This window comes from Eucalyptus grandis, chromosome 9 (assembly GCF_016545825.1).
Source record: "Eucalyptus grandis isolate ANBG69807.140 chromosome 9, ASM1654582v1, whole genome shotgun sequence".
In the NCBI taxonomy this organism is placed as follows: Eukaryota; Viridiplantae; Streptophyta; class Magnoliopsida; order Myrtales; family Myrtaceae; genus Eucalyptus; species Eucalyptus grandis.
The window spans coordinates 31,131,861-31,145,439 of record NC_052620.1 but is presented as its reverse complement, the minus strand read 5'-3'; the positions used below and the strand labels follow the sequence as shown (position 1 = coordinate 31,145,439).

General features: G+C 39.7%; 3 protein-coding genes across 5 annotated transcripts; 1 reads left to right on the top strand and 2 right to left on the bottom strand.

Annotated features, from left to right (window-relative positions):
* Window positions 1-795: 795 nt before the first annotated feature.
* LOC104419246 (ADP-ribosylation factor 1) lies at window positions 796-4,798 on the bottom strand. 2 transcript variants are annotated; one of them, XM_010030852.3, is made up of 7 exons: window positions 4,660-4,798; window positions 4,088-4,275; window positions 3,415-3,485; window positions 2,844-2,963; window positions 2,142-2,260; window positions 1,757-1,838; window positions 796-1,085 (listed from the first exon to the last, which is right to left on the bottom strand). In XM_010030852.3, the coding sequence occupies exons 2-7, from the start codon at window positions 4,233-4,235 to the stop codon at window positions 1,080-1,082; spliced, it is 546 nt and encodes a 181-aa protein (XP_010029154.1). In that variant the 5' UTR covers window positions 4,236-4,275; window positions 4,660-4,798; the 3' UTR covers window positions 796-1,079. The 2 variants fall into 2 exon arrangements, with proteins under 2 accessions (XP_010029154.1, XP_010029156.1); XM_010030854.2 differs by having other exon boundaries at window positions 4,088-4,248; window positions 4,660-4,781.
* Window positions 4,799-5,540: 742 nt separating this feature from the next.
* LOC104419245 (peptide deformylase 1B, chloroplastic/mitochondrial) lies at window positions 5,541-9,727 on the top strand. The gene is made up of 7 exons (XM_010030851.3): window positions 5,541-5,850; window positions 5,978-6,116; window positions 6,274-6,466; window positions 6,993-7,103; window positions 7,979-8,041; window positions 8,639-8,762; window positions 9,314-9,727. Exons 1-6 carry the CDS (start codon window positions 5,613-5,615, stop codon window positions 8,735-8,737), a joined length of 843 nt encoding a protein of 280 aa, XP_010029153.2. The 5' UTR covers window positions 5,541-5,612; the 3' UTR covers window positions 8,738-8,762; window positions 9,314-9,727.
* A 246-nt stretch (window positions 9,728-9,973) lies between these two features.
* On the bottom strand, window positions 9,974-13,371 carry LOC104419244 (polygalacturonase At1g48100). Of its 2 annotated transcripts, none has more exons than XM_010030850.3 (7): window positions 12,976-13,371; window positions 12,115-12,246; window positions 11,695-11,919; window positions 11,523-11,564; window positions 11,238-11,445; window positions 10,716-10,906; window positions 9,974-10,571 (listed from the first exon to the last, which is right to left on the bottom strand). In XM_010030850.3, the coding sequence occupies exons 1-7, from the start codon at window positions 13,300-13,302 to the stop codon at window positions 10,188-10,190; spliced, it is 1,509 nt and encodes a 502-aa protein (XP_010029152.2). In that variant the 5' UTR covers window positions 13,303-13,371; the 3' UTR covers window positions 9,974-10,187. The 2 variants fall into 2 exon arrangements, with proteins under 2 accessions (XP_010029152.2, XP_018718761.2); XM_018863216.2 differs by having other exon boundaries at window positions 10,526-10,623.
* Window positions 13,372-13,579: the final 208 nt, after the last annotated feature.

The following is a 13,579-nucleotide window of genomic DNA, read 5'->3' as shown; positions in this document are numbered from 1 at the left end:
TATTGTGTATATACAAGGTCAACAAATAATGTCTACTTAGAATTTATTATTGAAAAAAGGTTACAAAAAATCTCAAATTTTACCAACCGTGACACACTTATCCACACTTTATAATCAATAGCAATTTTATCTTAATTTTTTTCCTTTTTTCTTCTTATCTCTTTCCTCTGTGAGACATGGTGAAGGGAAGCCAATTTAAGCAAAGACTACCCTTGTTGGCATTGGGTGAGAATGACCTTGGGTTGGATCTGATGAGAAATGGCCTCACCCCATGCCAACAAGAGTTACCTTTCCTGGATCTAGAAACAACAAGCCTCGCGCAACCCTTGCCCAACGAAGGGCCAACCTCATGCAACCCTCACCCGATGAAGGCAAGAGTATTCCCTATCTAAGTCCGACTTCCCTTTGCCATGGTTAGGGCAGGGAAGAGAGAAAAAAAAAAAACAATAGTATGAGGCAAGTATAAATCTAAAATTTTTTATGTTACGGAAAGACTTTATAATAAATGTATTTGACAAAATTCGATGTTTTGTGTCAAAAAAAAAAACTTAGGGATAAATTTGTTACTCTCTTCTTTATTTAGAATGAAACAAACTTTGAAGACACCTCGATGCATCTAGGCCTAATTTCCAAATATCCCCTAAAGGGGACAACAAATCCCAAAACGTCTCCTCTCCTCCATTGAGTTTATAACAATGTTACTTGCTCCATCATACCGAATGACCCGGTGGCATACCCTCTAGCATCTAGAAGGGTAAAATCACTGTTAACATTACATTTTGAGTCAAGAGAATCTGCTTGGAATCTATCAGTTTATCATAATACAGCTCGGTTTAATCTCCATACAAACCTTGATCGGAAGTTTAGAAACGTCTTAAAGAGCCATTTGTACTGCTTAAAAGTATTTAGCCAAAAACAGCAGTTATGCAATCCCATGTCACATTACACAGATAAAGCTCTAGCAAACCATTTGAGCTTTTACAACAGTATATCAACAGCAAAAACAAAGACTAAATCCTTTCAAGACCAAACATAATTCTGGTGCCCCGTCGTGAAGCCTGTCAAAGTCCTCAGAGATTTCAAGCCTGAAATAACAGTAACAGGATGGTTGTCTTAATCAGAAAATGAGAAGTGATAAAGTGCCAAAATTAAGCAGATGTCTATAACAACAGACCAAAGTGAACAGTGGTAAAGTGATAAAATACCAAAATTAAGTAGATTTGTATAACAGAGAACCAGAGTGAACAGTGGTAGCCGACTTAAGCAAGAATATAAACATAACAGAAGCAAATTTTGACTACGGTGGAATACATTGAGCTTATGAACCGTGGCACCATATAAGTCATACATACAGCCATCTCCTATTACAAAGAATTGCATGAAAACTAAAGCACAAGTTGTTACCGTTACACAAAGTTGCTTCAGCAATACAGCAGAATCTTTATAGTGTTCTTTACTGATTGCAAATTACAATTCTGACCTTTTTGGCCTTGTAAGCTTCCTTTCATTATTAAAAATATCCAATAGTACCAGACCAAAACTATGCAGTGTTCTATGTAACTCAAATGGACCTAACCAAAATTCCCTTTTGACTGTTTGAAATTATCAATCCAGTCCAGATTCTTAAAATAAGACTTGGGCTTGACACTAACCTAGCAATGGCTCCAAAACCCACCCCCACCCACCCCCACCAATGACCAAGTTTCGGAATTTATCAAAAGCTACATAGGAAATCAATGCACTGGCCATTAATTACCTTGCTGGCAATATTGTTGGAAAGCCAATCCAGACCCTCGTAAAGTCCTTCTCCAGATGTTGCACAGGTGCTCTGGATGTACCTGAGATAAAACATCACATCCAAAAGAAACTTCAGAAGAAAAGATAGTAAATGCATCCATTTCACAGGAGAGGCCAAGATCAAAAGGGAATCAGTTCATGCAGTTCTCATATTCAGCTTCACAAATTAAGATAGAGCTAGGAACGTTCCATACTCACGAGCTTCCACCAAAATTCAAAAGCAAAATTGTTCATTTCACTTGATGGATTCTCAAGCATCATAGGCTGGATGTGACATAACAACTTTTAAAAGCAATATTTCTGAGGAAAAGAAAAATTAAGAGTGAAAAGGGATAATCTCTTGCCAATGGCGTTGACGGAGAGAGTGAAGACCAAGCTTGTCAGTTATTTCAGCTGCATTCATTGCATTAGGAAGATCTTGTTTGTTCGCAAACACAAGCAAAACGGCATCTCTCAGCTCATCCTGACAAAACAAGATTCAAACGTTAATTGCACTGTTTTCCTTTTCTCAACAAGCATAAGATAGAACTGTAGAATAGCGAAACTTGTCTACACCATGTCTAAAGAGACTTGAATGATCATATCCATAGATTCACAAAAACTAAAAAATGAAAAAATAAAAATAAAAATAAAAACCAACATGGCCGACATCAATTAGGGAAAAGATCCAAAGTTTAATGCGACAGGGATTTTCTTCTTCTCTTTCTTTTTGTAAACTAGCAACCAGAAATGTTATTATAAACAAGAAACCAAATGAAGCAAAGATCGACAAAAACAAAAGAACAAGGAAAAGGTAATCATCTACAAATTCAAGCTAAAACAGTGTACAATAGACATCACTCTGTTGGCCATATCTATCTCAATGTCCGGATTCATGAGAGAAGGACTTAGAAGGACTTTGATATAGAGTAAATCCAAAAGAAGCAACAAGATCAATATCATCACTCATGCAAGCCTCTGCCTCTTGCCACAAGCTACTCTATTCAATAGATATTAGACTATATAATGTACAGTAAATTTGTCCAAAACAGAAAATGCAGCAATACCTCATTCAGCATTCTATGCAACTCATCTCTCGCCTCAACAACTCGATCCCTATCATTGCTATCCACAACGAAAATTAAACCTTGTGTGTTCTGGAAGTAGTGCCTCCACAATGGACGAATCTGCACAATAGAAGCTTAATCAGTTTGCATAACACTTAAAAATGCTTTGCGATGCCACAAAAGAGAGGGCTATGATTCATATGTCAGTAATCTTGTAACACAACATATGAGATGAGAGCACGTGCTTAATAACTACCATATTACTGTACCAGGCATCAACTAAGGAAAAATATGCCTATGTTGAAGTGATCAATATAAAAATCTGCAGTACAGAATTATGGGTAAAGGTCGAGAAGGAACCCTAGCCATGTGAATTTTGCACCATGTGGGGTGGATGTGTCAATGAATCAGCAGAAGACTGAGCTTAAGTACATGTGCCCTTCAGAAGACAGGATTATAACAACTATCAGGACCTCCTGCCTCTATTTGCGTTTCTGATGACATGCAAGCTGGAAACAAAAGCATGTGGAAAGCTATAAAGGAGCAAACATCAAGAGGCACATAGAGCAACCTTGTCCTGACCCCCGACATCCCAAACTGTGAAGCTGATGTTCTTGTATTCGACTGTCTCTACATTAAATCCTACAGAGAAAGAAGGAAGCTATATCAATCACAGTGATAAAAAAGTCAAAAGATGTTGCATGTTTACCTTGGGTTAATGAGAAGAGTCCACAAACCAAGATTTCAGAGTTAAGGCCACAAGTTAAAACACTCAATGGAAAGGGGCGGATACCCAAACGACCCGAACATCCTATCTGCTCTTATGACTAGATTTAGTTTCGAGTACAACAAATCTCAGCCGGTAACTCTTTCCTCACCTACCAGTTAGAAAATCTAAATGTGTTCAAATGGTATCTCTTCAATGTGCTATCCCTTAAATTCACTCAATACAACCTATCAATTGAAATAGACCATATCGATGCATAGAAATCCTGATATAATATCATAGTCAAATAATTTTGGCACAAACAGGCTGGTAGCTCATTCTACCGCACCTATGAGGTGCCAATTCTTCTTCGCAACTAATTCTAGATCATAAAAAACGATGAAAAATGACAATAGTATATCCTCCTGCATCACGATCCATTTATAAATCTGACACGTAGATCTTGTAGTATTGCAGATATAAATAAAAAAGACAACTTTATTCGATTGGAAACCATGTCGGGCAGTCGAGAACTCACCAATAGTGGGGATCGTGGTGACGATTTCTCCGAGCTTGAGCTTGTACAAGATGGTGGTCTTACCAGCGGCATCGAGACCCACCATCAGAATCCTCATCTCCTTCTTGGCGAAGAGCCGGCTAAAGAGCTTCGTGAACGTGAGCCCCATGGTCCCAAACGCTCTAGCTCAACCCAGATGAGAAAAATCACTTCGCAGCAAAAAAAAAAAACCACGACGATTAAACCCAGAATCGATCTCACAAACAGCACGAACCGACCCCAATAGCAAACATTCGAACAGAAATGCAGATCTAGACCGAAACAAAACCCCAGCGCACCGCAATCCGATGATCAGCGGAACGGGCCACGCGGAGCTCAACGAAACAACCGCGAATTCGGATTACAGCCGACCGCTTCGACAGATCCGACGAGTTCGGGCGGATCGTCGCCGGAAAGGGAGTCGAGAAAGCGACGATTGCCAGATCGGGGCGCCGTCGATGGCGGCGGCGAGCGGATCGGATCCGCGACGCGAATCGAAGGCGAATCTCGATGAACGATTGGATCGAAACGAGGAAGAGGAGGAGGAGAAGTACCTATTTGGGTCTTTCTCTGTGCGAAAAGGAGCCGCAGCGTTTGAACGAGGGGAATCCCGTCTTCGCTTGGGTTGCTTAATAATGACCTCTCAAAGCGAAAAAATAAAATAAATGGAATTTCAAAATCCCGAAAAGAAATAAGAAAATAAAAAAGAAACTGGAGAAGGGAAAAACCACCGCCCCAAAAATACACAGAATGGCCTGTACCGACGGCGCCGTTTAGCTTATTAATTTTTTTTTAGGGACATGAATACAAAAATCCTTGAAATTTGGTACATTATTTATTGTGGTACTTAAAATTTTAATTTATTTAATATAATTCATGACCTTTTAATATATGTTCAGTTAATAGATCATTATATCATTTTCCAATTTTAATGACATGCTTTTAAAATTTAAGATGATAACAAATTATCAAATAAAAGCATAAGATGACACAAAGAATTCATGAAAATTGATTTAATATATGATATAGTCATTATATTTTTAATTTATTTAATATGATTTATGAACTTTTGCGGAATATATAATGTCGCATCTTAAGTTTTATTCAATATAGTTCTTTAAATTCATGGTGTATGTGCAATTTAACCCCGAGTTACGACTTTAATTAACAAAATTATAACATTGAATATTTATATAGTTTGCTGATTAATTGAATATTTATCATAATAATATCATATATTGAGTTAAAATTTAGAAATTATATTAAATAAATTAAAAATTTACGAATGATATTATCGATTGGGTTAAAGTTTAGAACCCATTTAATTGTGTTGGTACCGTCTAATCTTTGTGCTGCAAAAAATGACTCGACAAATTAAAGAAAAAAGATAAACAAATGGGGCGCAAAGACTCGAAGATTTTCAGGACACAAAAAACTTCCGTCGCCGTCGCGCTTTTAATCTTATACGCGCGCTCTCCCAACTCCTGCTTCCTCATCAGTCCCGGCCATGGCTTCCGCCGTTCGCCTCCACTTATCTTCCCTCCTCATCTCCCACTCTCTCCTACCTCGCCTCAGCCTCAGCCTCCGTCTCCTCCCTCCTCCTCCGTCTGCCGCCGGCCGGCCCCGCCGCTTCTCCTCGGCACTCCCGTCCGCTCCCTCCGCCGCCCGGCGCGCCTCGCCGTCGCCGCCCCTTCGCGCGCAGGCCAAGCGGGGCTTCTCGTCCAAGGACGACGACTTCGCCTCCGGTAAGTAGCTCTTGTCGATGCTTTGGAGTTTGGATTCGGTGCTTTTGGTTGTTTATCGAGTCGAGAGTCGGAGGAGTTTCGAGTACGTGAGATGCTTTTTCTTGTCTTTTCTCGGTTTACTTTTTAGCTGATGATCTTCAATTCGAGGCTCCGCTTAAGATAGTGGAGTATCCGGACCCCGGGCTGAGGGCGAAGAACAAGCGGATCGGGACGTTCGACGACAATTTGAAGAAGTTAGCCGACGAGATGTTCGATGTGATGTACAAGTAAGCTCTTGATGATGTCGGTTGCGATGTTTTAGCGGCGATACTCCGTAGTCGGCGTCGCGGACATCTTGTTTAATGATCACTTGGCCGTTCTGGCTCGAGTTTGTCTCTTGATGTCAGTTAGAGGAGTTGAATGCTATGGCTTCCTTTTCTGCAGGACTGACGGTATTGGACTCTCGGCACCCCAAGTGGGGATTAATGTCCAGCTCATGGTGTTCAATCCCATTGGTGAACGCGGGGAGGGAGAGGAGATTGTTCTTGTGAATCCAAGAATTATTAAATATTCCAAAAAGATGGTGTCCTTCAACGAAGGTTGCCTCTCATTCCCTGGTATTTATGCTGACGTGCAGGTATATTTCTCTCTTCTAGCTGCAGCGTTGGTATTGGACTTCTTTGAGTTGAAATGCTACTTATAGGAGAGAATGGATTTTTTTGATGACATGGCTTTGTTCTTGAGAGTAATGGCTGAAATAGTTGGATCTTACCTTTGGCAAGTCTTAAGGCAGAAGCCAGGAAAAAAATTTGGAGAGAAGTCAATTAGGTTCAACATAGAAATATGTACTTAGTTCACTTTTTTTCTCTTCAACATACTTGTTTTCCTTTTGTTTAGGTATGTGATCTGGAGGACATTGATCTGTGTGATGTGTGAGTTGATATAAAGTTCGTTGTCATCTCTACGCGGATGACATTTATGTTTTGCAATGTCTTATAGTAGTTGGGCCAAGATATAGTTGCGGACCTGTGGCAGCTTGATTCCTTCCAGTTAAGGGCTTGCAGTGAGAAATTGCTCTATTTTTGCTGTGATACTTTTTCTTAGTGAATCTATGAAATTCTATTTGCTTGTATTGGAGTAAATCTGTCTTGTCTTATATGCAGAGACCAGAAGCTGTGAAGATTGATTCTCTGGATATAAGTGGTGCAAGGTTTACTGTCAGTTTATCTGGTCTTCCTGCAAGAGTTTTCCAGCATGAATTTGACCATTTGCAAGTATGGCTTTTTTATTTTTATTTTTTTTCAACATCATATTGTATACTTTTAAAAAGGGTTCATATTTACTTTTGAAAATGCTTCAGGTACTCCAGACATTTGTGTACGTGTGGTATTATTTCTTTATAATAAATTTACAAAACTATTACTCTGCTAGGTTCTTGCTAATTAATAAAGTACAAGAGAGTGAAAATGTATTGGACAGTATGTAAAAGATAATTAGCTGTGGTCAAGTATTACTTGGACTTAATGCTAATATCTTCTGCATTATTCAATGACCAAAGTTAATGAAATTGGTAGTTGACAACAAAGGTTCTAAAGCTGGATGTGACTATGTGCATGCCTAGTTGCTTGTTTGTGAGACGAGACTAGTTGCGCTTTGGAGGAAGGATGATCACATAACTGTTACTTCTTGCAGTTGTTATCGGACATTTTTTGTAGAAATTCTTGGAGCACATGTTGAAGCAACATGGCTACATTGCATGACTAGTTTTGAAGTGGTTACCTGAAACTTAGACAGTGGATCATTGGGAGGCCTAAACTGATTATGCATGAATACACCTACTCTTAGTTTGAGCAAAATGTTTTATGCTAGTTTGGCCCTCCCATGTGTTACACTCGCATAGGCAAGCTTTCAGCCCCCACCAAAAAAAAAATAAAAAAAGTCTGGCCATTGATTCTCAGCATACATGATTTTTCTAAGTCGAACAGTATCTTGGGCTGAAGGTGTGAAGAGATGATCCTCTGCTATAAGTGAACTTTATTGTGCCCATGTAGATCATGTCCCAGAGAAGGGCTTGCTTTTTTCATGTCAAGGCATTCTACACATTGATGGCTATCATGAATTAATTCTAATAATAAGCAATGTGTTGCAGGGGATTGTCTTCTCTGATAGAATGACTGAACAAGTTCTAGACACTATACGTGCAGAGCTGGAGGTGAGTTGATACATGCTTATTGTGGGTCATTTCTGGTTTGTTCAACTATTGAAATATCTGCCACGATCCATGTTTAAGAACTCTGAATTATCCCCATGAATTGCCGTATGGATGTTAATTATCAACTTGATTTTGTTTTTCTTTTGAGAAAAAAAAAATGTACCATTTTGGAAATCCCTCATGTGGAGGCATCATCTTTACCTGAATGAGGCAACATATCAGCCTGATGATTGCTTCCAGGAACACTGAAATGTTTTCTACTTTGGATGTTATCGATTTTCAGTTTATTAGCTTTCTAGTCTTCTCTATTTGCAATCTCTTTCATCTGAGAGAGAAGTCTCCTTTACTTATTCAGAATAGCCATGCAATCTTATAGAATTCAAAAGGAGATGACTAATTTCTTTTTGCTTAAAGGGCATTAGAGGGTCTAGTGTTTCTTAGACATGGAATTTTTAAAGGGTCAGGGCATTTGACATGTTACATTTATAGAAGAATTTTGGGGTGGAAGCACTGGTTTACTTGTGCAGCTCTCATCTCTTTCTATGCATCGTCATTTTCTTCATATATTTTCATCATTAAATTTTGATGCTTGTCCAGGCCTTGGAGAAGAAGTATGAGCAGAGGACAGGATTGCCCAGTCCTGAGCGGATAGAGACACGTAGAAGGAGGGTAGCTGTTGGTTTTGGCAAGTCATGATTGTATCTGGGGCTTTGATGCTCAGGTGAGTACAGCAAAGCTGGTAGCTTATCTTTTTGGGGCAAAGGGCTATTGATGAATGTATAGCGGAATTTTGAGGGTGAAGTAATTGGCTTTTACAAGCAGAAAAGCTCACCTTATGTGCAAACCTAGTCAGAATAATTTAGTAAATATAATGGTTTTAACATTTGCTAGTGATTCCGTGCTATAAATGACCTAATTATCTGCCACTTTTATTCTTGAGCGCATATATTTTCTGAGGCAAGACAACTTATACTTGAGAATCTTCTGACATAAATATTGTAGATCTCATTTGCTGCCTTTGTGTCTTATGTAACTGACTTTCTGGAGTTGACAGAAGAAAGCAAAGAAGCAGTTTAGTGCCTGTATTGGGCAAAAAAAAAAACGAATTAAAAGAGGTATAGATGTTCAACAGTGGGCTAAATTAGGGTGAGCGGTTCTTCACCAAAGTGCTGAGATAATTGCTGTTTTCCTCAGTTTTGCGCCACCGAGTTGCTTTTGTTGGAGTAACAACTGATTGTGAAACTTGCGGCAATGTTTTTGGGGTTATTGCAGATTGAAAGCTCAGAGGGATAACTCTCGGGACTAATGTCCAGGAGGCAACTGATTTAGATATTCTTTTTCATTTGGAAGAGTGGGAAGATGCAAGGTGCAGATAGCGGAGAAGCAGAAGTTAATGAGTTAGCAGGCAACATAAAATGATGTCTTGGTTGTAGGTTTTCTTCACAGTTGAGAGCAACATGTATGAATTGTAAATGATTGAGATTGTAAAGATTTGTGTCCAAACTGGGTCCATGGTTCTCATCTTTTGAACGTGCCTGTATAATCCTGAGAGGGAAGTGTTGGCTTGTCCCTCTGATCGAAAATTTGGCTGGAAAATTCATCAAGGTTGGAAATGAGATGCATGAGTTGTAAAGGCCACCACTTGTTTATCACAGAACATTCATGAGATTAATTATCCTTACTTCCTGATTTTTTTCACCATAAAATCACCTTATATATGTAGCTATTCACCTATAAACAGGCAATCTCAGACTGAACATATTAGTTTAAATTACTTTTTGTTCTTCTGTTCGCCTAACATGGCCACACTTGGTGTTTATCTATCTATTATTATTATTCAAGACTCATAGCTGATTAGTCCATTGTTCTGATCTTTGAATGTGCTTGTATGACTGGGAGAAAAGTGCATGCAGGTCTCTGACAAATGGAATATTTGGCTGGAATCCATTGTTAAAATTGAAATGATATTTCTGCATATACCTGTAAATTTTTGTGTAGAAATACTATTCTATCACTAGAAAATGACGATTCCCCTATACATGTGTAAATTTCCATATAGTTCTTCCCTACATAGTCAGCCAAATATGGCTGAAGAGATCACTCAAAGCCTATGGTACAAATATCTAGCAGAATTCTTTCCCTAAACTCAGCATGAAACAAGCTGAGACGGCAACTTTGATGGCTTTCCTTTCTGTAAGCAGCTGATTGGAGGTTCTGTGGCAGTTTTCAACTCACCATATGTCTCCCAGCAAAAGGGGTCATACCAGTGGCTGCCTTGAACCGGTTTCAACTGTATGGTTGTAAGGGACACACCAATGCAAGGCAAGCTGTCACTGCAGGCAAAATGTACAGGTTGCACTGTGTAAGTTCCTTTTATGTTCATGTAGTTTATGCCTGAAACTGCCACGGCTGCTGTTTCATTCTGGCATTTTCCTTTGTCACAGTAGAACTGGTCAATCACAATAGGAGTTTGAACCTCTGATACTTGGATGTTTGAGAACATGATATCTTGTGCAGATCCTGATCCTCCCTGTAGTTATGAAAGGTGGGTTGTTGGTTATTCAATTATCAATTTTTCCTTGCTGCAGTTTGAAGTTGAGTTGTTACTGTTTTGTAATTAAGTGGATAATCGAAAAAGGTTGTGGAGACTATTATTGGATTAGGGTATTTTTACCTGCCATGTCTTTATCCTGACTCCAGTTAATGTTCCAGTAATTGTTGTGTCTCGGACGGTGATGTTCGAGACACAAGCTTTAGTGTTGTCCTTTCCTAGTCCTCCGATACTGATACCATGTCCTGGTCCGCAATTTACATTGTGTATGTACACATTGGAGCATCCAGTCTGTATCGATACACAGTCATCTCCTGCAAAAGAAAAATTGATACTCAATTATTGCTCCTAATTTTAAAGATCATTTGGACAAATAGATGAGCGACTTTTGGGTGGACTTATTACGAGAAGACTTTTGGTAATAAGTACTGTGGGGCATTTGTTAAGCACTCAATTAAGGAAACTTGATAGCTGCCAAAGCATTGACTGTCCTCATGTTATGCAATATCAATGTTTTAGAAATTGAATTATTCCAAATTAAGTATGGCTTAACAAGTGACTGGGGGGCACTCATTAATATCAGGTGCTTGTGGTGCCCCAGAAGGAAGGATACACTGCTTCAGTGTTAGGAAAATGGAGGATTACCACAAGCAATATTTGTGCTGTAAATTAGCATATTTTGGGAATTCTGTAGATGGATTCCATCAGTGTTGGGGCTGTTTCCAGGGGAAGTTATAGTAACACCAAAAACCTGGACATCTGTGCAAGAGTCGAACTTCAGGTGGGCCTGAGGGCTGTTCTGTAAGGTTATCCCATTGACTGTTACATCAGTGCTTCCATAGAACCTAAGTGCCTGCATGCCAAGATCACAATGTTTAAGGAATTTATTTCTGGTCTATCGGATTTTTAGGTTGAAAGACTGGAAATTACCGTGGGCTTGGTGCTTGGCATTCCACTTAGATTAGTACTTATCTGCAGTCATGATTGAAAAAAGTCAATAAGTTTCAAGAACTGTGGTTAGGCTTAACTGCAACTATATGCATGCTATTGTATAATATATGACCCATAGGAAAGAGTGCATGTGTAATATGCACTGAGTTACCATATCCTTGGAGCTATTTGTTGGACTTTGGGCTGTGGAGGAGATCGAATCCAACTCGTCTGTTGGATTAACAGTGGGTGAATCATTCCACCACACCGAGCCTTGTCCATCTATGATGCCCTTTCCCTGAATTTTGATCGTTGTAAGCTTTGTGAATTCAATCCATTGGAGGAGACCTGATCCCCAAGCCTGAGAGCTTGTTGGAGCAATAATCTTGCCATCTAACTGTATAGAAGACGAGTCAAGAGAAGTATGGTTATCTCGTGGAATCCTATCCTAGATGGTAGTACACTGAATATGTCTACCAAAATGTTGTTCTACAAGGTTTTGAACCCGATTACTGCCTCACCCAGCAGTGGGCTGATGCCAAGTAATGATGTCTACCGAAGTTAACTAGCAGGAATGGGATATTAAAGTTACCTGAAACACAATGCCCGGTTTGCAATTAGGCCCTGAAAAAGAGATTGGTTTAACCATAAACACGGACCCAGATGGGACCACCAGCGTTGATGCCGCCACTGGACATGCTGCTGCCCAAGCTGCTTCAAATGCCTGTCCATTTGACTTAATTAATTTATATTTTTAAACCCATATAAACTGATAAATCACACCCTTGCTTATTATTCTGCTGTGCAAGCTGCTTCAAGTGCTGTTTCAAGGTTTTCATTATAGATTGTTGTTTCAAGGTTTACTTCCTGCTTCAAATTATTTACTGATTGTTGTTTTGAGGTTTCTAATTATGCTGCTTCCCAAGCTACTTCAAGTGCCTGTCAGTTTGACTTAATTAGTTTTTATCCTAAAACCACGTCAACTTTCAAATCACATCCCGCTTTATCTTTAGGTTTTCAATTATTTACTGATTGTTTATGTGAGGTTTACTTCCTGTGGCCATGAAGCTTCTTCTGGCCAAACTATTGGGCTCCTTCATTCCCCCTAGGGCTGCCTTGTTGGGCTCCACTACAGATTGTGTGGCCAAACTATAGTGACTACTGATTTCTTTCTGAAAAAACTGGGATTACTAACACTGCTTGGTTTGAGTTGTACCATTTGAATTTGTGGAGGGTTGCAGTTCTATGCATATGCACTGCCTGGGGTAAGATCATTTAGCACCAGCATACACTAATGATCCAGCAGGCAGTGCTGTTCTATAATACTGTCATTTTCTTGTGATGTTCTCTAGTCAGCTTTTCGAGCTGCACCTGCTCGAGAACAAGGTGGAAGAACAGGTCTGATTTGCTGAAAGAAAATATACGGTAGAAAGCTTTCAAGAATGATAATCACCTTTGTATCATCAGCATGTCCATCACCTTTAGCCCCATAGTCCAGCACATTAAAGGTGGTAGTACTCCCTGAACTTCCTGCTAAACTTGTCATAGTCTCATGAGGAACAGTGTACCCGTCTCCCATCACCTTCGGCGAAAGGCGGCGGTGATGTTGATGGTGGTGTTGGTGTCCATCTCGATGACCTTCTCCCTTTTTCAGTGGGTGAGCTTCGCTGTGCCTCCAACGCTTGCCTTCTCTGCCATAGCAAGTCCCCAAACTTGCACTCAAAATGAAAATGGCAATGAGAAGAAGGGAGGCGTCATTCTTCAGATTGATCTTAGTCATCCTCTTGGGTCCGGCTAATGAAACAGAAGGAGGGAGGGAGGGAGGGAGACGTTTGAAGGAGTGTATTAAACTAAGGGTGGCTAATGAAGAGTAGGTTGGTCTCTTTATTTATAAGCAGGAAGCATTGCTGAGAATGAAGAACTCAGGACTCATAACACTGTGCAACCATGTGCCCCACAGTTTAGCAAGCGTATGCAATGAATCTTTCGCTTTCTGTTATTTTCCTGACTCTTTGGCTTGTGACTTTTTGATTCGTTAAAAAACACATGAAATGTAC